Source organism: Mustela lutreola, chromosome 11 (assembly GCF_030435805.1).
Source record: "Mustela lutreola isolate mMusLut2 chromosome 11, mMusLut2.pri, whole genome shotgun sequence".
In the NCBI taxonomy this organism is placed as follows: domain Eukaryota; kingdom Metazoa; phylum Chordata; class Mammalia; order Carnivora; family Mustelidae; genus Mustela; species Mustela lutreola.
This window is the reverse complement of record NC_081300.1, coordinates 95,736,395-95,761,658: the sequence shown is the minus strand read 5'-3', so window position 1 is coordinate 95,761,658 and position 25,264 is coordinate 95,736,395. Positions and strand designations below refer to the sequence as shown.

At 45.6% G+C, this 25,264-nt stretch overlaps 1 protein-coding gene across 2 annotated transcripts; it reads left to right on the top strand.

The window, feature by feature from the left end:
- The first annotated feature begins 1,892 nt into the window (after positions 1–1,892).
- VPS33A (VPS33A core subunit of CORVET and HOPS complexes) lies at positions 1,893–24,807 on the top strand. Of its 2 annotated transcripts, none has more exons than XM_059140957.1 (13): positions 1,893–2,048; positions 4,382–4,447; positions 4,897–5,024; positions 5,901–6,087; positions 12,425–12,541; positions 13,475–13,649; positions 14,492–14,685; positions 16,446–16,572; positions 17,418–17,485; positions 18,016–18,153; positions 20,142–20,279; positions 21,625–21,793; positions 22,791–24,807. In XM_059140957.1, exons 1-13 carry the CDS (start codon positions 1,947–1,949, stop codon positions 22,970–22,972), a joined length of 1,791 nt encoding a protein of 596 aa, XP_058996940.1. In that variant the 5' UTR covers positions 1,893–1,946; the 3' UTR covers positions 22,973–24,807. The 2 variants fall into 2 exon arrangements, with proteins under 2 accessions (XP_058996940.1, XP_058996941.1); XM_059140958.1 differs by lacking the exon at positions 1,893–2,048 and adding an exon at positions 2,069–2,131.
- The last annotated feature ends 457 nt before the right edge of the window (positions 24,808–25,264 follow it).

Genomic DNA, 25,264 nt, shown 5'->3' with positions numbered 1-25,264 from the left:
TATCCATAAAAACTAAAAAAACCACTAAGGCCTGCAATATTATTTTTTTTTAAAGATTTTATTTATTTATTTGACAGAGAGAGATCACAAGTAGGCAGAGAGGCAGGCAGAGAGAGAGAGGAGGAAACAGGCTCCCTGCTGAGCAGAGAGCCCGATGTGGGACTCGATCCCAGGACCCTGAGATCATGACCTGAGCCGAAGGCAGCGGCTTAACCCACTGAGCCACCCAGGCGCCCAAGGCCTGCAATATTTATAGGGCAACTACAGCAGTATAGCAGTGTTTCCAAACATTTGGTCTCTACACAAGTTAAACACCTATGTTGATCATCTTCTAGCATCCTGATCCTGTCTGAGAAGGAGGGTTTATCATCCTGGTCTTGCTCATTTACATTCATGTGTGCTTGGGATTTCTAGCCTTGGGCATTTCAACTCTTAACTCTAAGTTAAAGCCTCATTTAACAGTTCATGACAAGGCCTGCTGAGCTCAACATGTATTCTCACAGATGGTGCTAAAATAATACACATTTTCAGTTGGGCAAAAAGCCTGCACATGTGACAATTTTTAAAAAATATTTTTTAGGGGCGCCTGGGTGGCTCAGTGGGTTAAGCCTCTGCCTTCAGCTCAGATCATGATCTTAGGGTCCTGGGATTGAGCCCCACATCAGGGTCTCTGCTCAGCGGGGAGCCTGCTTCCCCCGCCCCCACCCTGCCACCCCGCCTGCTGCTCTACTTGTGATCTCTCTGTCAAATAAATAAATAAAAAAAATAAAAATCTTTAAAAGATTTTTTAATTTATTTGACAGACACAGTGAGAGAGGGAATACAAAAAGGGGAAGTGGGAGTGGGAGAAGCAGGCTTCCCCCTGAGCGGGGAGCCCAAAGGGGGGCTGGATCCCAGGACCCTGGGACCATGACCTGAGCTGAAGGCCTTTAACGACTGAGCCACCTGGGCACCCCCAAGAACTTGTGATGCAGGTTGAGAAGCACTGTGAAAACCGGGTGGAGAAATAGGACATGGAACAGTGTGCATGAGTGGAAACAAGCTAGTTTAAAATCTAAATGGTTTTGATGGAATCATGGAATTGAGTGTACTAGTCTGTATATATGGATGATTGTTTGCTTTTCTGCTTCATCCAGAACAGAAGAACAGAACAGAAATTCTGTTACTTGCCTACCCAGACTTAATGGTAGTTGTTTAGTGAGCCCTTTCTTCATACCACAGAGTGTACATAAAGGACTGAAGGAAGCATCCACTTGAAGACCCAACGTTTTCAAGCCTCTTTCACCTCCCAAATAGTCAATTTCCATCCTCCTCGAAGTACTGAGACGCACATATCCTCCTAAAACATTAGTTATTAAGCAGTTAAGGTCCAGGCACCCTTCTAAGCTTTCAATATGAAACATGATATAAATTCCACCTTTTTGATCCTCACAACTCACAAGGTAACATACGAATTTTACTGATGAAACTGGATTCCACGAGGAATAGTGTATGTGTGAAATACCATGCAGTGGAAGTTTACCAGAAGAGCTAAACATCGACGTCCCATGACGGATTCCCTCAGCCGCTGTCCTTTTTCGTAAAGTTTAGCCTACAAACAGAGCAACGCGAAAGGCTGAGTGCTACAAAAGACTTCCATTATAGTGGGTATGCTTGCTGCTAAGAAGAACGAGTAGGGGGCCGGTCCCCGCCTCTCAACTCAATTCCCAGCGCCCAACGACTCCTGGACCGAGTCAGGGTCCGGATGGGGCTTGGGGGACGACCTTGGGGAGTGTCGGGACCGACGCGGTAGAACAAACGGCAGGCGCTAGGGCCGGGAAAGACCGCAGACGCAAACCCAATTTAGTTTCCGGGTTTACGTGCTGTCGGTCGCCCCGGTCACGTGGCAGTACGGTCACGTGACCGTGTCCGTGGGGCCTCGCCGAGGAAAGGGGCGGTGGGGCAAGATGGCGGCGCACCTGTCCTACGGACGAGTGAACCTGAACGTGCTGCGCGAGGCGGTGCGTCGCGAGCTGCGCGAGTTCCTGGACAAGTGCGCGGGAAGCAAGGTGAGGGACGGGAGGCAGTGTCAGTGCTCTCCAGCCGCCAGGCCGGCCTGGCCTAATCTGGCTCCTGACCGCCTGAGCTCCAGGTGTATGAGGTCGCGGGGGCTTCCGAGGAGGGGAACAGGCGGGACCGGTGAGGCGGGGAGAGGGGCCTACTGGTAGGTCCGGAGGCGCACAGCTCGGATTCGGCGTGGCATAGCATTTGTTTTTATTGCAGCGCAGTAAGCCACTGTGGTATCTCAGCCACCTGAAACAGTTGTGTCAGGTGCCCTTCATGTCCAGAGGTCCAGCAGGTCTGGTGCTCCTGAGATCAGGACGCGTGGGGCGGGCGCGGCCCAAGGACATAGACGGTCCCGTGTCCCTGCATTACAGCGTGTCGTTGTATATCGAACCATCGAAAGTCTCCGAAGCACCAGCGTTTTACAACCTGCTGCTCACACGGATTATGAAATAAATTATAGTTATTTGAGGTTTTGCCGTGACCATTCTGAAGATTGTTTCTCCTGTTAGACGTTTACCACCACCCAGCTTACAGCTGAATGAGAAATGGTAGATCAGGGACTTGAAAGGATTTCTTCTAAGTGGTGTCACCTTTCTTCACTCCCCTTAGGATTTATCAGGCCTCCTTAAGTAATTGGCAACACAACTCCGAAAAGAAAAGGAAAACTGGGGAGTCAATGAGAGAAAAAAAAAGCAGGCTAAGTCCTAGGTGCCCAGTTCAAGCTCAAGAAATGATACTGAAATCTGAATAAAATCATGGGTTGGATCAGTGTTAGTATCCTGGATATAATATTGTACTCTGGTTTTGCAAAATGTTTTTTTTTTTTTTAAGATTTTATTTATTTATTTGACAGAGATCACAAGTAGGCAGAGAGGCAGGCAGAGAGAGAGAGAGGGAAGCAGGCTCCCGGCTGAGCAGAGAGCCCGATGCAGGACTCGATCCCAGGACCCTGAGATCATGACCTGAGCCGAAGGCAGCGGCTTAACCCACTGAGCCAAAACCCCTGGTTTTGCAAAATGTTACCACTGGGGGAAGCTGGGCAGAGCATCCAAGGGCTCTCTGTATTATTTCTTACAAATAAATGTTAATCTACACTTATCTCAGTAAAAATTTCAGTTAAAAAAGAGAACAGCGGGGCTCCTGGGTAGCTCAGTCCTTAAGCATCAGACTCTTGATTTCCGCTTAGGTCATGATCTCAGGGTTGTGAGAACCAGCCCCATGTGGAGCCTGCTTAAGATTCTCTCTTCCTGGGGCACCTGGGTGGCTCAGTGGGTTAAAGCCTCTGCCTTCGGCTCAGGTCATGATGCCAGCGTCCTGGGATAGAGCCGCAAATCGGGCTCTTGGCTCAGCAGGGAGCCTGCTTCTCTCTTTCTCTCTGCCTGCCTCTCTGCTACTTGTGATCTCTGTCTGTCAAATAAATAAATAAAATCTTAAAAAAAAAAAAAAGTTTCTCTCTTCCTCTTCCTCTGTCGCTCCACCCACCTGGTATGCACCCTCTATTTTTTTTTTTTAAAGCGGGGGAGGAAGAAATGACTCTGGGGATTAGTAGTAGAAAGGCTCATAAGGGCCCAGAGCAATGATTTGTGGGTCACTGAGTTCTAGGTTGGTCCCCCTATGCTATAGGTAAGATCCAAGGTCCATATGTGACCCTGGACATGTTACTTAAACTTCCCAAACCTTTTAAAACTTTTCTGTCAAAGTAAGATTTGTAATACCTATATCCAAGGTTTTAATTTTATATAATTTGATTATACGACATTTCCATAGAAAATACTAGGTTGAACTGTTGCCATTAGCAGTTTCCATCTCGTTCAGTCTAATAATTAATTCCATGACACAGATACACTGTTGAGGACAGTGATTAAGTCTTAACTTCCCCATGACAGCATCACTGCGGCCCCTGTGTGGCTCAGTCTTTTAAGACTCCCAACTCCTGATATTAGCTCAGGTTGTGATCTCAGGGTCATGTGTTGGGCCCCAAGTTGGGCTCCGCACTCAGGGGAATCTGCTTGAGATTCTCTCTTTCCTTCTCCCTCTGTCCCTCCCTGCACACTCACTCACTCTCTGTCTTTCTCTCTGTCTCTAATAAATAAATCTTTAAACAAAACAAAACAAATAAAACAAAAAACCAGCAGAAGCATCACTTGTCCAGGGCTGGTTTTTCTTTAGACCTGTAAGATATGAATGTGGTTAGAGCCAATTAAAATTTTTGTTAATTCAGAGTTTGAAGCAAATATTCCTAGTACATATGACTGCTGTGTTTTTTTTTTATTTTTTTGGTTTTGGTGAAATTCCTGATATTAACTATAACGAGAGTGCCCCTTCCATTCTACAGGCAATAGTTTGGGACGAGTACCTCACAGGACCATTTGGCCTGATTGCACAATATTCACTACTGAAGGTAAATTAGTTATTTGGGTTTTGTTCAGGAATTAATAATTCTAAGCTTTAGCAATAATAGGATTTTACATTTTCCCCTGAGTAATTGGCTGGCAAAGCTCTTGGGCCCTTAGAGACACTGATACTAATGCATGTCTAACATTCTTCATACAGTGGTCCATTGGCCAGTGATTTTATGCTGATCCTAATTCTAGGGAAAATACTAGCCTTGTAGTAAGTGACCATTACCTAGTGTCACTAACGGTTTCTCGAGTGAGAGTCATTTGAATTCAGGTGCAGTAGCAGTGACTTAATCCTGAAACTTTGTCCTTTATACATCTGGATTTGGGGAAACTAAATTTTGCTAATCAAGTAATGTCATTCGGCTGGGATTGTTACTGATGTTTGAGTCTGGATATGACAGGTAAAGCTCAGAGGTTTTGTTAACCTTTTGTGTGTGTGTTTTCCTAGGAACATGAAGTGGAAAAAATGTTCACTCTTAAAGGAAGTCGTTTGCCAGCAGCTGATGTCAAGAATATTATTTTTTTTGTCAGACCCAAGCTAGAACTGATGGATATAATCGCTGAAAATGTGCTCAGGTATCTCTCACAGCTTATGTTTGGTCCAAAAGCTGTCGGTTCTTCTCATGTTTTTAACATACTGAGCCTCTTACGGGAGTTCCTCATCTTGTCAGTTCGGGGAAAGGTGGCCATTTAGAGAACAGGGTATGCGCGAAAGAGCCTAAGAGGGCAAATGGGAAACTCATGAAGTTGTTCAAACAGTTGGAGAAGGGGATCAACATATAACCCCATTTTCTGGACAGCTAAAACTGGGACCTATACCAATAGAAAGGACAAAACCAAAACCTCAGATGGTTATTTTTCAATACGCTCAGTATAGTGTGCTTGACTTTCATAAGCAAAGTAAATACGAGCTGATTAAAATTTAATACTGCATCCAATCTTTAAAGGAAGTTCTCAGCCCCGTCTGCTCTCTGTGGTACAGTTGATTGATGTGGCCCTTAAGATCTTAAAATCATATAGGCTATTTTGGGAAGTCCGCTGTCAAGGAGACTAGACCTGGGAGTCAAGATTGATCTTTCATTTCCTGTAAGACTGTGTCACTGCGTTGGTGGGGTTAAAGAATCATTTGTTTTCAGTAAGACACGGATATCCCGTTTCAATAAACCTGAGAGCTTTAAAGCCCCACAGAAAGTTTAAGAGAAAGTTAGAAAATGCATCACGAAACACTGGCTGTGAATCAATGACTCTTTCCCATGAGGGAAAGAGAGAGCAAAGGGGCAACTGTATAACAGTGTGTGAATCTGAAAGTCAGTATATATGTGTTTATCCAACCAGCATTTATTTAGCGCCTGCTGTGTGCCAAGGCAGTGGTAAGGCTCTGGGAGTAAAATAAGTAAAATAGCCTATGACTTGTGGCTGCTCATAAGCTAACCAGCGTTACTTCATTTGCAGTGAAGACAGACGCGGTCCAACAAGAGATTTCCACATTTTGTTTGTGCCGCGACGTAGTTTACTGTGTGAACAGCGGTTGAAGGATCTGGGTGTTCTGGGATCCTTTATTCACCGGGACGAGTACAGCCTCGACCTCATTCCGTTTGATGGGGATCTCTTATCCATGGAATCGGAGGGGGCGTTCAGAGTAAGTACGACATTCTCCCTTTCAATGTCAGACTTCAGTTTTTGTCTTATTTATGGGCACAACAGTGTCAGCGATCCTGTTTTCATCTGCATTTCTGTGACTTCCGTGAAGCTGAGCCTCTTTCCATGTGTTTATTGACATTTAAGATTTTTTCCTGTTCGGAGATCTTCAACTCGTTCATTTCTGTTGCCCATTTTTCTCTTTTTAAGGAATTCTTTATATACTGTGCTCACAGATCACTGTGGGTTACAGAAGCTGCAAGTATGTTCTCCCGATCTGTGGTTTTTGCATCTTTTTTATAATTTTTTTTACTTATACTTTATTATCTTTTCCTTTTAATATCTTTTTTTTTAACTTTTACTTATAAAATCTTTTATCACGTAGACATTTCCCATTATAAGTGCTTTGCTTTATTTTTTTTTTTTTTAGTAATGGCTTTATTGAGACCTAATTCATATGCCGTAAGATTTACCCTTTTAAAGTGTGCGGTGCACCAGTTTCCGGGGTGTTCATGGAATTGTGCACCCATCACCGCTGTCTCATTGTGGACCATTTTTATCATCCCAGAAAGAAATCCTCTGCCCTTCAGCAGTCAGTCCTCCCCACCCCCACCCCCTACCACCCCCAGCTACTGGCAATCACTAGTCCATTGCCGTCTGTATGGATTTGCCTGTTCTGGAGCTTTCTCATCAATGAAATCATACATCATACCATGATTTTTCATCTGTCGGCCATCATGATGATGCCAACATTAATACGAGGTTTTCATTAACATTAATACATGTGTTCCTTTCCCTTACCTATACCTAGAAGGGGAATCACAGGGTCATACGGTAAAGGTCTGTCCTCACCCATTTTCTTCTCCCACCAGAGAGAGAGAAAGGTTCCAAACTTAAATTCTCACCAGCACATTGTTGTCTGTCTTTTTGAAGTTTGTCATCCTGGAGAATGTGATGCATTTTCTCACTGTGGTTTTGATGTGCGTTTCCATAAGGACTAGTGATGTTAATCACCTTCTCATGAGCTGCTTGGCCATTTGTATGTCTTCCTTTAAAGAAATGTCTGTTCTGGGGCACCTCGCCTGGGTGGCTCAGTGGGTTAAGCCTCTGCCTTCGGCTCAGGTCATGATCTCAGGGTCCTAGGATCGAGCCCTCTGGGATCCCCCTCTCTTTCTACCTGCCTCTCTACTTGTGATTTCTCTCTCTGTCAAATAAATAAAATCTTAAAAAAAAATAATAAATGTCTGTTCTGATCCGTGGTGCATTTTTTTTAAAGCGGAATAGCTTATCTTCTCATGAGAAGAGTTGTAAGAATTCTGGAATGTTCTGGATGCAAGTTCTTTTTTTTTTTTTAAACAGTCTTTTTTTTTTTTTTTTTTAGATTTTATTTATTTATTTGACAGGGAGAGATCACAAGTAGGCAGAGAGGCAGGCAGAGAGAGAGGAGGAAGCAGGCTCCCTGCTGAGCAGAGAGCCCGATGCGGGACTCGATCCCAGGACCCTGAGATCATGACCTGAGCCGAAGGCAGCGGCTTAACCCACTGAGCCACCCAGGCGCCCCTGGATGCAAGTACTTTATTGGATTCACAATTTGCAAGTATTTTTTCCCGTTCTGTGAGTTTTTTTTCACTTGATAAAAGCGTTCTCTCCCAATACAAAAAAACTTTTTCAACACAAAATTTTTCATTTTGAAGTTCAGTTTATCTGTTTTTCCCTTTTGATGCTTTTGCTTTCCGTGTCCCATCTAAGAAATCATTGCTTAACCCAGAGTAACAGATTGACCCCTATGTTTTCTTCAAAGAGTTTTATGGTTTCAGTCTTACGTTAGGTCTTCGAGCTTCTTTAAGTTCCCTTTTATCTGATGTGAGTTGGGGATCCAACTTCTCTGTTTGCATGTGGCTGTCCGTTGTTCAGCACTGTTTGCCTGAAGGCAGAACTTTCCTCATTAAATTCTCTTGGTGCCCTTGGTGTTGAAAATCAGTTGTCCATAAATATAAGTGTTTCTTTCTTTTTTTTTTAAGATTTTATTTATTTATTTGACAGAGATCACAAGTAGGCAGAGGCAGGCAGAGAGAGAGGGAGAAGGAAGCAGGTTCCCCACGGAGCAGAGAGCCCGATGCGGGGCTCGATCCCTGGGATCATGACCTGAGCTAAAAGCAGAGGCTTTAACCCACTGAACCACCCAGGCACCCCATAAGTGTTTATTTCTGATGTCCTAGTTCTATTCCATTAATTACTATGCCTGTCCGTAGGGCAGTTCCATACTCTCTCCATTACTTGGCTTCGTAGTAAGCTTTGACACTGAGAGGTAGGAGTCTTCCAAGTTAAAGTAGTTAAATATATCACTTTTATTCTTTTAGTTTGTGCTTTTTTTGAGTATTGTTAATCTTTCTCTATCCTGAAGACATGGGAAATCTTATATCTTCCTTCAAAAGTCTTGGAAGTTTTGGTTTTTTGGGGAAAAAAAAAAGGTCAGGGCTTTAATCTAGCTTGAATTGTGTATTTGTGTACTGTGAGGTAGAGGCTCGTTTAATTTTTTCCAGGTGGGTAGCCAGTTGTTCCAGGCCTGGTTTTCTCTGCTGCTTATTTTCTGTGTTTATAGCAAATGTGCACGCCTTTGTTCTCCAGAATGGAGAGTTTTCTTGCAAATGTAATTTTATGTATTTGTTTTACTTACCATCCTTTTTTTTTTAAAGATTTTATTTATTTATTTGACAGACAAAGATCACAAGTAAGCAGAGAGGCAGGCAGAGAGAGACGGGGGGAAGCAGGCTCCCCACTGAGCAGGGAGCCCAACACAGCACTGGATCCCAGGACCCTGGGATCATGACCTGAGCTGAAGGCAGAGGCTTGAACCGACCAAGCCACCCAGGCGCCCCTCCTCCATCGTTTTAAATGAAAAGTGTAGAATTTTCAACAAAAGTTGGGAGTTTGACAGGGTATACCCTTATATCCATCACCTGGACTGGAGTCACCATTTTGCTTCATCTGTTTCTTGCATAGCTGTAATGGTGTACCCACGTGTCATTAATTCACATCTCTGTAATTAATGCGAATTGCTAGCAGCTGAGGCAGACGTGTCCCAGCATGACAAGCCCTGTCCAGAGGAAAGATTTCCTATTTGTTTTTATGAAGTTTTGAAAAAAAAAAAAAAATTATTTTCTGCTGGGAATTTCAAGCTCTTGGTTTTGTACGTTCACTTCAGATTCTGTTTAGAAATCAAAAGATTTTGCCTGGATGGTAAAGCTAAGAATTCCCCCAATGCAAAATTCAACCCCAGTTTCTGATGGAGTTGATGTAACTTTACATATTTATGTGATTTTAAACAATGAGTATAATTCAGTGGGTTTTGGCATCAGAAGGCACAGGTAGATCTTTCTGTGCTGTGGGAATGTGCTTAGGATCTTCTCCATCGTTGTTCTTTATAAAAATGTGGGAATTAGAGTTCACCCCGTTTGTTTAATGTGTCACGGCCTTCATGCGTATACATAAAAATAAGTTTATATAAATCTGTCTCCTTTACAGAAACTGTGGGCTGTTCTATTGTGTGGGCATGTGGGATTTGAAGGTCAAAAAGTATGTGTATTTAAATGTTAACAATATTAGCATCTGTCCCTCCCCAAATGTCCTCCTGGCTTAAAACTCCACAAGTGCACAGTAGAGTTGGGATATTAACACAAATAACCCCACCGACGCTTATGTTAGAGCAAAAAATTCAAGATTAGTATCTGTTTTTAACTTTTAAATCTTTTTTAAAAGATAGCCTTATAAAAGAAATGTCCGGGGAGCCTGCGTGGGTCCTTCGGTTGAGCATCCAACTCTTAATTTTGGCTCAGGATATGATCTCAGGGTCATGAAATCAAGGTCTGCATCAGGCTCCGTGCTCCGGTGGGGCGGGTTTGGGGTGGGGGGTGAGGGGGAGTCTGCTGGAGATGCTCCCTCTCCCTCCGCCCCTACTCCCACGCTCACTCACTTGCTCTTTCTCTAAAATAAAAATAAGTAAATGTTAAAAAAACAGAATGTCTGTAGTAATACAACTTTTTAAATTTAAAATCATTTGAATGCTGGGCACCTCGCTGGCTTGGTTTGTAGAGCACACAGCTCTTGATCTTGGGATTGTGGCTTTGAGCCCCATGCTGGGTGTAAAGATTACTTAAAAATAGAGTCGTAGGAGGGGCGCCTGGGTGGCTCAGTGGGTTAAGCCGCTGCCTTCGGCTCAGGTCATGATCTCAGGGTCCTGGGATCGAGTCCCACATCGGGCTCTATGCTCGGCGGGGAGCCTACTTCCCTTCCTCTCTCTCTCTGCCTGCCTCTCTGTCTACTTGTGATCTCTCTCTGTCAAATAAATAAATAAAAATCTTAAAAAAAAAAAATAGAGTCTTAGGGGTGCCTGGGTGGCTCAGTGGGTTAAAGCCTCTGTCTTCGACTCAGGTCAAAATCTCAGGGTCCTGGGATCGAGCCCCGAATCGGGCTCTCTGCTCATTGGGGAGCCTGCTTCCCCCTACCTGCCCCCCGCTTGTCTCTCTGCCTACTTGTAATCTCTGTCTGTCAAATAAATAAAATCTTAAAAAAAAAGGGGGGGGAGGGCGCCTGGGTGGCTCAATGGGTTAAAGCCTCTGCCTTTGGCTCAGGTCATGATCCCGGTGTCCTGGGATCGAGTCCCACATCGGGCTCTCTGCTCAGCGGGAAGCCTGCTTCCTCCTCTCTGCCTACTTGTGATCTCTGTCAAATAAATTAAAAAAAAAAAAAAGAGTCTTAAAGGAGCATCTTGGTGGCTCAGTTGGCTAAGCGTCTGTCTGCCTTCGGCTCAGGTAGTGATCTCAGGGTCCTGGGATCGAGCCCCATGTCAGGTCTCCTGCTCAGCGGGGAGTCTGCTTTTCCCTCTTCCTCTGCCCTCGCCCTCACTCATTCGTGCTCTCTCTCTCTCTCTCTCTCAAAGAAATAAAATCTTTAAAAAATAATATGATACTATTTTGAGAGTTGTTCCCTAATACTTTTTTTCTTGAATTTTTGTCTTATTTCTGCTCCTGTCAGGGGTTTTAAGTAATTTTGCCAGAAAGTATGTCTTAGATTTTTTTTTTTTAACCTTCCTATTTGGCTCTTCCAGCCATCCTCGAGCACTGCTTCCATTGGTGACCAGACAGTCCTCACAGTGTCTTCAGGGCACAGCCCCTCTTCCTCCCAGGGGCGGAGTGCCCGAGTGCTCTCTATCCTCCCTAATCCCTCTGGTATTAGACTAGACACGTTGGGTGGGTGGGTGGAGGGCAGGAGTCTGGTGCAATGTACCATTTTGACTTATTATTTCTTTTGGAGGGGGGAAGGGCAGAGGGAGAGGGAGAGAGAGAGAATCTTAATGAAGCAGGTTCCACACACCAGCACAGAGCCTGACGTGGGACTTGATCTCACGACCCTGAGATCCTGACCTGAGCCGAAATCCAGAGTCGGACACTTAACCGTCTGAGCCCCCCAGACCCCTCATGTACCATTTGACTTGGGAGCAGATGATGATTGTGAAAAACAGCTAAACAATTACAAATAATAAAAGCTAACATTTATTAAGCACTTACTGTATGTTTTCAGTGCTGGGATTTAATGTTTTACGTGAGTTTTCTTCATTTACTCCTTACACTATGTAGAATGTACTCCCTTCTACAGGTGAGTGAATTGAGGCACACAGAGGTTATCTGACCGGCCGAGAGAGCCGCTGGGAGGTGGCACAGAGCGGCTCAGATCAAGGCGACCTGAGTCAGTGTTAGAACTGAGCATTTCCCCTCTCGCTTCCCAACTGGCTTTGTGTGTATTTTGTTGGCCTTGACAAAATGGACCTCATGTATCTTATAAAGTAAAATGTATTTTCTGAAAATGAGTTCATACTCTAAAAATAGTTCAGCTTCATTTTTTGTCAATGTTTGTGAGATCTCATGTTTGTCAGAACTGCTGAGTGTTCTGTTGTGTGGTCCTCTGGCACTTTGGGGGTCAAAGAATGTGTGCCTTTGTGGGGATTAGCATGTGGCCTTCCCAGAATGCCCTTCCATTCTCAGTGTCCATCTTCGTTAATCAGTTTACTTGAGAGTCGATAAGTAAGAAGAATTGCTGTGCTTGGTGAACACTTTCCTTCCAGAAGGTTCTGCCAGTTGCTTCCACACTACATCCCAGTAGCATGGCTGTTGACCTCGTGTTCTTGACCGCCAGACAGCGGCTTGACAAGACAGTCTTGCGTTCCCAGCTTTCCAGGCAAAGTGAGAAATAAAGGGGAAGTCCCAGGGCCAGACAGAGGCAGGCACCCAGCACGCGCCCAGGGACAGGGGCCTAACTGGAACCACCCTTTCTCCCCGCAGGAGTGCTACCTGGAGAGTGACCAGACGAGCCTCTACCACGCAGCCAAGGGGCTGATGACCATGCAGGCTCTGTACGGGACAATCCCCCAGATCTTTGGGAAAGGAGAGTGCGCCAGGGTAAGAAGCGGTGCGTGTTTCTACGGTGAAGGAAGGGTGCCCTGGTACCCAGAAAGGGAGAGATGGGAAGCTGTTTACAAACAAGTACAGCCAATCCTATTTATTTCTGAACTCACCTAATTGCTGAAATGTACATGTAACCCCAAATTGATATTCGCAGTGTTTTGCGGCCACGTCAAGAGTGGCAAAAATTTGAGTGGCGCGCTGTGCGTGTTCCCAGCTGACGTCCTTGCAAAAGCAGTGCTTGCCCTCTTGTTTCGGCTCTCGGGCTATACACAAGTGTCCTTTTGGGCCCTTATGTAGTGTCATGCATTACTTAACACCATGTTTTTTTGCATTTTTGTGCTTTCTGTTGGTGATTTCCCTGTTTCACAGGGCCCCAAGGGTGGGTTGTGCGGCACTGCCCGTGTCCCTCCACTCAGGACGCTTGCAGTGCCGTGGTTGGGCCTTACCAAGAAGAGGATGCCGTGTTGGCTCAGCTTCCCGCAGGCCTGAGTGATGGTGCTGTTGGCTCAGAGTTCATTGTTGGTGACTCAACAATCTGTAGGAAATAGTGTCTTTAAATAGAGGCACACGGAAAACAAGCTTGCCCGTTGATGAGTCAGTAGAAATGTTGTGACCAGAGGCTCACCGGAGCCTAACCCCGTGTTTCCCCTTGGAGCAGAGGCTCGGTATGCGCCGAGTCAGCGCTTGTGGTGGCTTTACAGGGGTCTCGTGAATAACAAGTTCCCGCCTCGCCGAGTGGTGGCAGCCATCGGCGCGCATGCACATATGGGAGTGGGTGGCCAGCCGCAGACACTTTTCTCTAACTGCTGATTTCTTCCACAGTTTCCTTCCTCTTACATTTTTTTGATTGTCTTTCTGGTTTTAGCTACATTTTAAAATCTGCTGCTTCCCAGAAAGGTCCCACCTGATCTAATGTTTTGTTTCCAGCAAGTGGCCAATATGATGATCAGGATGAAGAGAGAGTTTACAGGAAGCCAAAATTCAATATTTCCTGTTTTTGATAATCTCTTGTTGCTTGATCGAAATGTGGACTTACTGACGCCTCTCGCCACTCAGCTTACGTATGAAGGACTCATTGATGAAATTTATGGCATTCAGAACAGTAAGTAAAGTGACATCTGTGTTTCCTGAAAGGTCAATGGATAAAAATATTCAAAAGGGCGTTTTTTGAGGGGAGGGGGTTTCATTTTTGGGGGGTTTTCTTTGAGATGCTTTCTTTGCACATAAATTAGAAGCTATTTGAGAATATACAATTCTGACTTCTGGCTTTTGGACACCAGATTAAACAAAAATCTGGCAAAAACTGGTGTCGGTCCCACGAAGGCTGGCCGGATGCTTAGCGTGCCAGACTCAGCTTGTCCCTGTGGGCAGTGACCCTCAGTTAGATACAGATGGCACTGCAGTTTGGAGAAGGCGGACCCTCGGGGCTGGCAGTTGTTGGGAAAGCTTGTTGGAGAGGCCGTATTTGCACTGCATTTGGTGAAGGGTGGGCGGAGAGGCCACAGCGAGGGGCAGGCTGAGTCAGGAACACAGGGATGCCATGGAGGTCACAGTGCGACGTATCCTGGGAAGGGCTGACACTTGACGTTGGGGACACCAGATGGAAGATTGGGGAGGCCTGCTAGTGTTTAGGTGGGACAGATCATTAGGTCCAAGGTCAGAGACATGTTGGTTTGGCTTTGGCCCACACCATAGGCTTGTTTATTTCTGTAGCATTTTAAATTTTAGAAATGCTTAATAATAATTCTCATAATAATCCAGATATATTTCTTTTGCCATTAAAGTCTACTTTGTGGAAGAATAAAAACCTCAGTATTATATGCCATTTGTTTCCTGAAGCTGGCTTATTTGTCTCCTGAGTTGGAAAATCCTGTTTTGTGCCCGGGCACCTGATCTGTTCCTTCAGTAAATGCACACAGTGGGTAAATGCACTGTCGTTCCCAGGTTATGTGAAATTACCTCCGGAGAAATTTGCCCCGAAGAAACAGGGCGATGGTGGGAAGGAGCTCCCCACGGAAGCAAAGAAACTTCAGCTGAATTCCGCAGAGGAGCTCTATGCCGAGATCCGAGACAAAAACTTCAACGCGGTGGGCTCCGTGCTTAGCAAGAAAGCGAAGGTGATCTCCGCAGCGTTTGAGGTGAGGCTGTTTGGGTTTTGCTGCTGCCCTGGGTCGCAGGCTGGACTGCCCCCCCCCCCCCTAAGGGGAGGAAGAGCCTCAGGGAGTCCGTGCAGGTGCATGTTTCCCTCCTAAAGACCTGGGGCTCCTAGGGCTTCTTTTGGGACCTGTTCCCAGACCCGCGACAGAACGTGTTCCGTTTGCTCCTTCCTGGTGGGGCGGCCAGAGCACTGCTTGCACTTTACAGCCTCCTGTTTTCGTTATTTTTTTACCTTTTCTTTTTCGTTATTTCCTACCTCCCTCATGAGGAGGCCAGCTGTACTATAAATAAAAGATCCTCCAGAATAGAGCTTATGGTCATGGGGGACAGCGCTAGGTCCCCGTGGAGGTGGTGGGTGACAATGAGGGAGGCGGTTCATTATCACCTCCCGCCCCCTCTCACCCGGCCGCTCATTTACTCTTGGGTAAGCTCACTTCCGAAACAGGGAAGTTCAGTAACACGGGAAACTCTACTTAGACCTCAGAAACGTAAACTGGGAGAATTTTTGAAAACTAATGTTTCACCAAGTCTGTATTTCTAGATTTCATCTTTCTGACGGATTATATTTATTCATTGATTTTCATATTTCTTTTTTTTTAAGATTTTTATTTATTTATTTGACAAAGAGAGAGAGGGAACACAAGCAGGGGGAGCGGGAGAGGGAGAAGCAGGCTCCCCACTGAGCAGAGAGCCTGATGTGGGACTCGATTCCAGGACCCTGGGATCATGACCTGAGCCGAAGGCAGCCGCTTAACAACTGAGCCACCCAGGCGCCCGATTTTCACATTTCTTAAGTTACATTTGGTTTACATGATTAAATTTTGCCAAAAAAAAAAAAAAAAAAAAAATCCCATCACTAAGCGAGGTCTACTTTGTTCGTGGACAATATTCAGGATTGAGATTCAGCAGTAAGAATGCATCTTTTTTGTCTTTTTATAGAGGATACTTTTGCTGTTTACGTTTCCCTCTTAACATAATGTTTTTGTTTTTTATTCGGAAGTGTTTGTGGGTGACCTAATAGTGCCCCCACAAATACTCAGATGCCCCCGAATGCCAGTCACAATAGGAGCCCGGGCACAGGAGGAGAAAACCTCACACACTTACTCTCTGAAAACTACTAACACAGTAGTCAGGCACCATGAACTCATCTCTGTTTCTCTTGTAACTTCAGAGCTGGGTTTGGCCTGATTTATTTGCATTCTTTTTCTCACGTTGATATAAGTCATACATCCCATGAGCAAGACACAGAAGAGAGCACTTAAAAATAAAATACCTTGGCGGCACCTGGGTGGCTCAGTGGGTTAAAGCCTCTGCCTTCGGCTCAGGTCTTGATCTCAGGGTCCTGGGATCGAGCCCCACATTGGGCTCTCTGCTCAGCGGGGAGCCTGCGTCCCCCTCTCTCTCTCTGCCTGCCTCTCTGCCTTCTTGTGATCTCTCTCTGTCAAATAAATAAATAAAATCTTTAAAAAATATATATATCTTCTGGGCACCTGGGTGACTCAGTCGGTTGAGCATCTGCCTTCAGCTCAGATCGTGGTCCTGGAGTCCCAGGATCAAGCCCCACTTCGGGCTCCCTGCTCAGTGGGGAGTCTGCTTCTCCCTCTCCCTCTGCCTCTTACTCCACTTGTGCGCGTGCACACTCTGTCTCAAAGAAATAAAATCTTGAAAAAAAAAGTCTTTAAAAAATTAATAAATAAAATCTCCCCCCTGCTTGATGGGTCTTCCATTTCTTCCATTTCAGGAGCGGCACAACGCTAAGACCGTTGGGGAGATCAAACAGTTTGTTTCCCAGCTGCCCCACATGCAAGCAGCAAGGGGCTCACTTGCAAACCACACCTCAATTGCTGAGTTAATCAAGGATGTTACCAGTGAGTATCCTTGGAGGGATAATTTTCATTGGGGCTGATTTTCGTACGCACTGATGCCAGGGTCATAGGCGCCACGATACCTCCTTGGGAAAGGCAGCTCTCTGTGAACATTGTCATTCTCAGTGTTAAAAATTAAGTGTTCGCATGTCCATAGTTAAATGTGTTTCATTGATGGTTAGCTCATTTTCTTCCCATTATTAATATCATCCTAAAACAAAATATTTGGAAAAGCGGTAAGAGGAAAAAACTCTTCTGTAAGTTTGCCACCATAGTGAGGCTTCTTTTTGTCTAGTTATTTTCTCTCTTGTTAAGGGTTTTTTAACCAGACCAATGTGATATTTCTGGTTTTGTTTTTTGTTTCTCCCTTGAAAACTTCCTGCAGAATTGGTAGAGAGATCATACGTTGAGTATTTTGAAAGCGCTCGGAAGATGTATTTTAAACCAAAGACAAGTTTACTCACAAAACATGGGGGCCATGTATTATGAAGTCTTCGGTCCTTTGTTTTCATGTTAATAGAAAGCAGTTAAAACTGGGTTGAATTTGATGATGGTTGTGAGTTGCTAGGGAGATGGGCTTTCCCTGGTACCGAGGCAAAATTCTTAGGATCTGTGTTGAGTCCTAAGGGCCCCAGAGGGGTCAGCTACATCTCGCTGCAATTTAGGAGCACAAGGTCGTAGGGTTTTCCGTGTTTAGAAGATTGTTTTCAGATGACAGTTTGAGCCTTTTGCTTGTTTGTTTTTTGCACGTCTTGTTTCTTAATTATCTTCTGGTCGGAAAGCGCACTGCTCAAATAAATCAACATTTACTTAATTTCTAAGTTGCATATTTGCTGATTACATTTCAGCTTCTGAAGACTTCTTTGATAAACTAACAGCGGAACAGGAGTTTATGTCCGGAGTAGACACTGATAAGGTATGTGAACAAAACAACTGAGAAATTATCGGTGATTTCTCAAACATATGATTATAGGTAGAAGAGCAACGGTGTTGATTCCCGTGCCTTGCCGAGGCATTTTTAAGAGCAAGTGCGGAATGTGAAAGTCTTAAGTTTCTTCATGTCACAGACAGCAAGGCGCTTCCCAGCCCCTGAAACCAGCCATCTTTAAGGCCTGTCGTAGTTAAATGAAGATATTTGCTTTCTGAGGAAACTGCTCATGTAATTCCTTTAAAGATCTAACTCTATTCATACATTTAAAATTCATTTAGTTTCTGGAAATTTCCTATTCTCTAGAAAATCTCCTCTGTTTTCCAAGAAAGTGCCTATTACTATTACGCACGGTCACACACGCCCCAGACATCCTCCCAGAAGGCTGGCTGCTGTGCCAAGATGGGCAGTTGCATTGCCGGAGTGTGTCCTCCACTTTGAAAAATAATCCTAAAGACCAAGTTTCTTAGGCCCCCAAACCGGATGCCGGGATACATACATGTGTGTTTTGTTTCCAGGTCAATAGTTACATTGAAGACTGTATTGCCCAAAAGCACCCACTTATCAAGGTGTTAAGACTGGTTTGTCTCCAGTCCGTGTGCAACAGTGGACTCAAACAAAAAGTTCTGGATTATTACAAAAGAGAAATTCTCCAGGTCAGTAGCTTTCAAATGACTTAATCTTTTCAAAAAAATACTGCTTAAAGCTCCTGTTTTGGTATACTGTTTCCACCGTCTTAAATTTTTTTTAACACGCAGAGCGGGGGTTGTCCTTGGTATTGGTCACTGTTTACTGTTTTTGCATCACAATAACAGCTAAGGTTTATTGAGCATTTACTATGTACCAGGCTCTAGTAAAAGAGCCTTATTGTATTCATTTGTTTAATCCTCACTACAGCCCTGTGAGTTAGATACTGTTATCGACCCTATTTTATGGATGAAAAAATACTGAGGCACAGGGTCGCTCTGTAGCTTGCCCAAGGTCACCCGGCTAGTGAGGGGCAGAGCCAGTGCCAAAGCCCAGGGAACTGGGGTCTGGCGCCCTTGCTCTTACCCAGATTGCATTTGATGGAGGAAAGGACATCTTTGCAAATTTTCTGATATGATCCCTTAGCAGACATACTTAAGCCCGTTTTACTTCATGATTAGGAAAAGGCCACCATTATTTTAAAAATTCTCCCCTGTTTGGATGTGTCTCCTGTAGTATTTATTTGCTATCACCAGGCACAGTTAAAGTCATTATGATTAAAACTAAGTGCTCAAATTTTTTTTTATATTGTTTTGTCTTTTAAAAAAAATTACACAGATGACGCATGCATTCTCATCCTATAAGATTCAAATAAGGCGAAGTGTCCAGGAGCAACACGTGGTCCTCCCCGCGCCCCACTCCCGCCCCCGTCGCCCTCCCCAGACAGGCCCCGGGGCCGCAGTTAGGTTATGCGCCTCCAGACTCCCTTGTTTGCATTTATGGGCAAAGAATATTCACTCTCACTGACTCTGGGGGGAGACTGGCTGGGTCCGTGTCCCGGCTCTGTTACTGAGTAGCTGTGTGACCTTGGGCAAGTTATGTAAACGTCTCTGTCAGATGGAGACGGTAGTACCACGCAGCCCGTCGGGTTCTAATAAAGACACAGAGGTGGTGCGTGTGACACCCTTACAGCAGACACTGCCCTGCACACGAAGTGTTATGTAAGCGCTGGCTTTTACTGTTACTATTTACTGTATCTTTAATTTTTTTTAAAGATTATTTATTTATGTATTTGACAAAGGGAGAGATCACAAGTGGCAGAGAGAGAGGGGGAAGCAGGCTCCCTGCTGAGCAGAGAGCCCGATGCAGGGCTCGATCCCAGGACCCTGAGACCATGACCTGAGCTTAAGGCAGAGACTTTATTTAACCCACTGAGCCACCCAGGCACCCCTTTACTCTATCTTTTTAAAAACAGAAAGAAAGTCCTCCTGTATATAGTATTCCTTTACTGTATTTTTTTGTCCTTGAGAATATATCCAGGGGTGCCTGGGTGGTACTGCCCGTTGAGCACCCGATTCTTGGTTTCAGCTGAAGCTGTGATCGCAGTGTCCTGAGATGGATGTGGGGCTCCATGCCCAGCGGGGCGTCTGCTTGACATTCTCTCTCCCACTCCTGTGCCCGTCCCTCTGCTCATGCACACATGCACTCTCCCTATCTCTCTCAAGTAAGTAGTTTTTTAAAAAAAAGAGTGTATCCAGATCTTCCTCATCAGGATATATCGATGTGCCTCATTCTTTTTTTAAATATCAAATTATATCACACTTAAAACATTTATTATTTATTCGATGCTCACTTGTTGGGTCCATAAATTCTGACTTTATTCTTTTTTAATAAATTCTGACCTTAAAGGAAAAACTTGAACTTGGTCTTTGAAGCAGGGAGCTGGTTAATTGTGACGAGCACGCAGGTCGCACACTCCACGCGGCTCCCGTGCCCGTAGACAGCCCATGGACTTGGGGTCCCAGCATGCTCCACGCGTCCCCCGTGCCCGTAGACAGCCCGTGGACTTGGGGGTCCCAGCGTACAAACGAAATCCGTTTGTTGGAAGTGCTCTTTTTAGAAAGTGGCAGAAACTCTTTTCCTGCTCTGACTTCTGTCCGAACTGCTCGCCTTGCAGACGTACGGCTATGAGCACATACTGACCTTGTACAACCTAGAGAAGGTTGGCCTGCTGAAACCACAGACGGGGGGCAGAAACAATTACCCAACCATCCGGAAAACGCTACGCCTCTGGATGGATGACGTGAACGAGCAGGTGAGACACGCCGCTCCGCTTCAGCTCAGTTTACCTCCCGGTACCAGCCTGGGCCCGAGGGCAAGGAGAGGGAACTGCCGCAGAAATCTGTTCCAGGACCTGGAGAGAAGAGCTGTGTGGAGAGGCCATCTGACAAGACGAGGGATGAGAGCCCTCTGGCCGAGAGGCACAGCCCGCCCCCAGCAGTGTGGCAGAAGGAAGCCAGGGCCGTCAACCCGACCCCTCATGCTGGCCACTCTCCAGGTTCCATCTGGTGCCTCCCATTGGCCAACCCAAAGAGGGCGTGGGGGCACATTGGCATAGAGCCTACAGGTTTGCCTCCTGGACACAGAGCACCAAGGTGGGGGAGCGAGGAGGCAGAATGATCTGGAAAATGTCCAGCACGTGTGGTAAAAATGTCGGCCGTACAGAAGTAAGGCAGACAGTGAAAGGTCAGGTTCCCTCCACATCTCACCCTGGTTTTCCCTCAGAAGGAACCGCTGTAATCAGTTTTTTATCTGTCCTTCCAGGAAGGTTCTGTGTCTCTACAGACCTTTTAACATAAATGATGCATATTTATACCATTGGCCTCCGAAGTAGAGTGCACGTTGTCTTACATTTATTGCTGATTCCGGTTTTTCTAAATTTCTTATTTTCTCTTTTGGTCTTTCATAGGAAGACTGCCTCCTACAACAAAAGCTAATAATTAAAAGTGGCAAAATCGGATTATCTTCCCCCTCGGGGGCAGAATATACATACTCTTAATTTCTATATTGTACAGCATAATAATAATATATGAGTTCCCCTCTCTTCACTGTTCTGACCTGCCTCTCCCTACCCACCCCAGTTACCACTTAACACCACATCTCGAAGATCCTTCTGTGATCTCATTCTTTTTTGTAAGTTTTTTTTTTAATTGCTGCATAGTGGTTTTGCAGCTAAACTTTAATTTATGATGTAACAGATTTCTCCTGATAGAAATTCAGGTACTTCCCAGTCTTTTGCTAGTACGCATGGAGTTGCGGTTAATACATCGGGCTTTGGTCTCTTCCTGTGGATGAGCCCTTCTGTCAGAGAAAAGCCCGAAAGTAGAACGCCTGGCTTCCAGGGACATGCGCGTCGTCACTCGGCTAGAGAGTGCTGGCTTTCCTTTTAAGAATTTTCTTGCCAAAAGCAGATAACAGCATTTCATGGTCAGTGCCTCGAGATGTTTTGAGTTCAAAGCTAACCTCGGGACGTTGCGGAGTTCAGTTGTGTTTCTGCCTTCAAAGCCAAATCACTGAATTTTGGGTTACCCAAAAGGCCGCTACTCAGTGGCTCTGCGTCTCTGTAGCTACAGACTTTCCCCCCTCTCGTGATTTCACAGAATCCCACGGACATATCGTATGTGTACAGTGGTTACGCCCCTCTCAGCGTGCGCCTGGCGCAGCTGCTCTCGCGGCCTGGCTGGCGCAGCATCGAGGAAGTCCTCCGCATACTCCCAGGGCCCCACTTCGAAGAACGGCAGCCCTTGCCCACGGGACTGCAGAAGAAACGTAAGTCTGTGGCCAGTCTCCGTAGAGAATTACGTGCTGCTGGTGTGGTTTTCGTGGATTGTGCAGTTGCTTTGTAAAGTACATTTGTAAGGTATTTGTAGGATTCAGGGTCGGGTAACCTCTTTTGTTAGTTGCTAACAAAAGCTCTAGAACCCGGCATTCTCTCAGGAGAGCAGCTTTCAACTGCTGAGTTGACAATCTCAGCTCGAAAAAACATTGAGATCAAAATCGCATTCCTGAGTTTCAAAGGAGCTGTCTGTACATACCAAGACACAGTTAACTGCTTTTTCTTACATATGATGCTTTTTTTAAAATTAAAGATTTATTTTAGAGAGGGAGGGAGAGCAAGCATGGGAAGAGGGAGAGGGAGAAAGCAGATTCCCTGCTGGGCTCAGAACCCGACTCAGGGCCCAATCCCAGGACCCTGAGATCACGACCTGAGTGGAAGGCAGACACTTAACAGATTGGGCTGCCCAGGCGCCCCCAATGATGCAGGTTTTTTTAAAGATTTATTTATTTTTAGAGCAAGCACACGTGAGAGAGCAAGTGGTAGGAGGGGCAGAGAGAGAGAACCTATAAGCAGAGTCCCTGCTGAGCACAGAGCCCAGCTCTGGGGCTTGATCCCATGAGGTCATGACCTGAGCCAAAACCAGGAGTTGGGTGCCCGACCGACTGAGTACCCAGGCACCCCCATGATGCAGTTTTTTAGTTTAGTTTTTTTGTTTGTTTGTTTAAGATTTTCTTTATTTATTTGACAGAGACAGACACAGCGAGAGACCGAACACAAGCAGGGGGAGTGGGAGAGGGAGAAGCACACGTCCCACTGAGCAGGGAGCCCAACATGGGGCTCAGGCTCAGGACCCCAGGATCATGACCTGAGCCAAAGGCAGATGCTTAACCCACTGAGCTGCCCAGGCGCCCATGATGGTTTTTTAAGACGTTGTAGGAGAAGAACCCATAATAAATAATTGTTTTTTCTGAAATGTTTCCCTTTCAGGTCAACCAGGGGAAAACCGAGTCACTCTGATATTTTTCCTCGGGGGAGTAACCTTTGCCGAAATCGCTGCGCTGCGATTCCTGTCCCAGCTGGAAGATGGAGGTACAGAATACGTCATTGCCACCACGAAGCTAATGAATGGGGCCAGCTGGATAGAGTCTCTAATGGAAAAACCCTTCTAGGGGGATCAGAGTCGACTTGAATGAACTACAAAATAAACTGCTCCTTTGGAGAAGCCGCCAAACGGAAGTGAAACCCCACTGAAAAATGACAGGAGAATACAGAATTTACTTCGGGGTCAGCTTCTTCAATTACACTGGTTTCTCCTTTCTGCTTCTCTTTCGTGTTTCTAATTTCTTGAAGAAAAAAGAGAAGAGAATCCACCTGGCTCCCAGAAACACCAGTTGTTAATGTTCTAAGCTCGGGGTCTTCCTTAGAGACCCTGCAAACGTATTAAGGACAGTGGGGACAGATAATCTCGTACAGCTGCGCAGATGAGGTCGTTCTTAACATAGGAAGGTGGAGACTGGGCTGAAGATGAAAAGTAGAACGTCTCATCCCTAATGGACAGGAATTTCTGGAAGGCACGTCAGGTCTGGGGCAGTAGCTAGGCGATGGAGCAGGAGCTGGCCCTGTCACTGAGTTGAGATCTCTTTGTCCTGCAGATTAGGCCACATTCTGTTTGGTGGTTGTGAGCCCCTGTCTTAGGTGATCCCTAAGGCAACTGTTGATTTCTTCTGCTTCTCAGTCTTCTATAAAGCAAGAGGCGTGGAGATTTCTCCAAATCCAAGTTCGTCAGCTGTCTGACCAGCTAGGTTTCTGTGGGTCTCATACTTGTCAAGGGCTTTTTACGTCGAAGAACGTGAGGTTGGGGAGCCGCTGCCTGAGAATTTTCTTAGACGCTATTCAGACGCTTTCTGAGCATGCGTGTTGTTCCCGGTGTTGCCGTGGTAGATGCCTCCGCCCAGGCGTTGGTTTTCTTCCCCGTCCATCGTGGGCCCCAGCACCAGCTGGTCCCCCGTGAGCAGCAGTGACTCCTGCTTCTTCGGCGTTTGGCGACGCCACCTGCACGGTAGCTGTCGCACGTCCTTCTCTACACTCAGCCTCTTGCGTCTGTTTTGCTCAGAAACATACAGCTCTGCTGCAAGCCCTGGTCCAGTGACCTCTGCCTCCTCTGGTGCAGCTCGTCCATGACCTTGGCGTCCAGCAGTCGCAGCTGCTCCTCCTGCAAGGGATGGTTAGCCTGTGGGACAGAGGGACAGGGTGTTGGTCGAGAGGCTGGAAACCTGCGTGTGTTCCTGCCTCCCTCCTGCTCCGTCCCAGCATCTGGAAGTTAAATCCAAGAACGGGACCAAATGGATGGCTTCATAGCCCTTGCCCAATCTCCCCTTTGTGGGGGGATCAAGGTCAGCATCCTTCCTCCAGGGAGGTGTGGCTTCTGTTGTTTTTCAGTAACCACACATGTTTTCTGCTCATTTTGTTCTGTTAGTGAAATTCTGGTAGCACAATGCACGCTGTGAGTGAAAGAGAAATTCTACAAAAACATCTCTGTAAGAATGAGGAGCAGAAGAGGTCCTATTTAAAAGATCTCCTTCTCATGCATTCCACTTGGCCTTGACATTCAGTATTTGGAAAAGGGTCTTTAAAAAAAACAGGTCTGTTATAGAAAATCTGTTTTCAAATACTCATTATCCCAGGGAGATTCGTTTTATACCTTCCAAGCCCCAGCTGTTGTCAGCTTCAGCTGCTTAGAGAACGAAATCCACCTTGTCCCTCAATGTCTTTGGCTCACGGGATTCAGTTCAAGTCTGGTCAGATCTCCTTGGCCGGGGTTTTTGTTCTGTGAACAGACCCTCAGTTGTGTCTCATGTGTCGACATTCACTCGTGACTCTACTCGCTTGCTCAGAGGATAGTTAGGTCGGCTTTTAAAATGCATTCAGCAGACAACTTAAAAACATCAATTGCTTCATTTGTATGCAAATAGAAAGTGCTGGATAATTATATATTATACGCCTTTGTGTGAGTTCACTTAATCCTTGAAGCAGCCTCTGTCTCAAAGGAGTATGCCCTTACTGGGAAAGGGTATGTGAATGGTACATTTATTCCTAGAGAGGGCGGATTGTTTACATCATGTCTGGACTTTTGTCTAGCTAGGTAGACAGTTCTGCCTCCCCAGCAACTCCATAAAAAAGAAGTCTACATAGATAAAGAAGTCTGCATAGGCACTATTCTGTGTCTTACTATATACTTTTGAGTTTTAGCCAACAGAGAAGTATTTGAGTTGTGGTTCAACTGTAGAACAAAAGAATACAGGCATACTGAGAGATACTTGGCTTTGGTTCCAGAGCACCCCGATAAAGTGAGTGTCGCAATTAAGTGAGGTGAGTGGATGTTTTGGTTTCCCAGTGCATATAAAAATTATGTTTACACTATCCTGTAGCCTCTTAAGTGTGCAAAAGCATTGTGTCTAAAA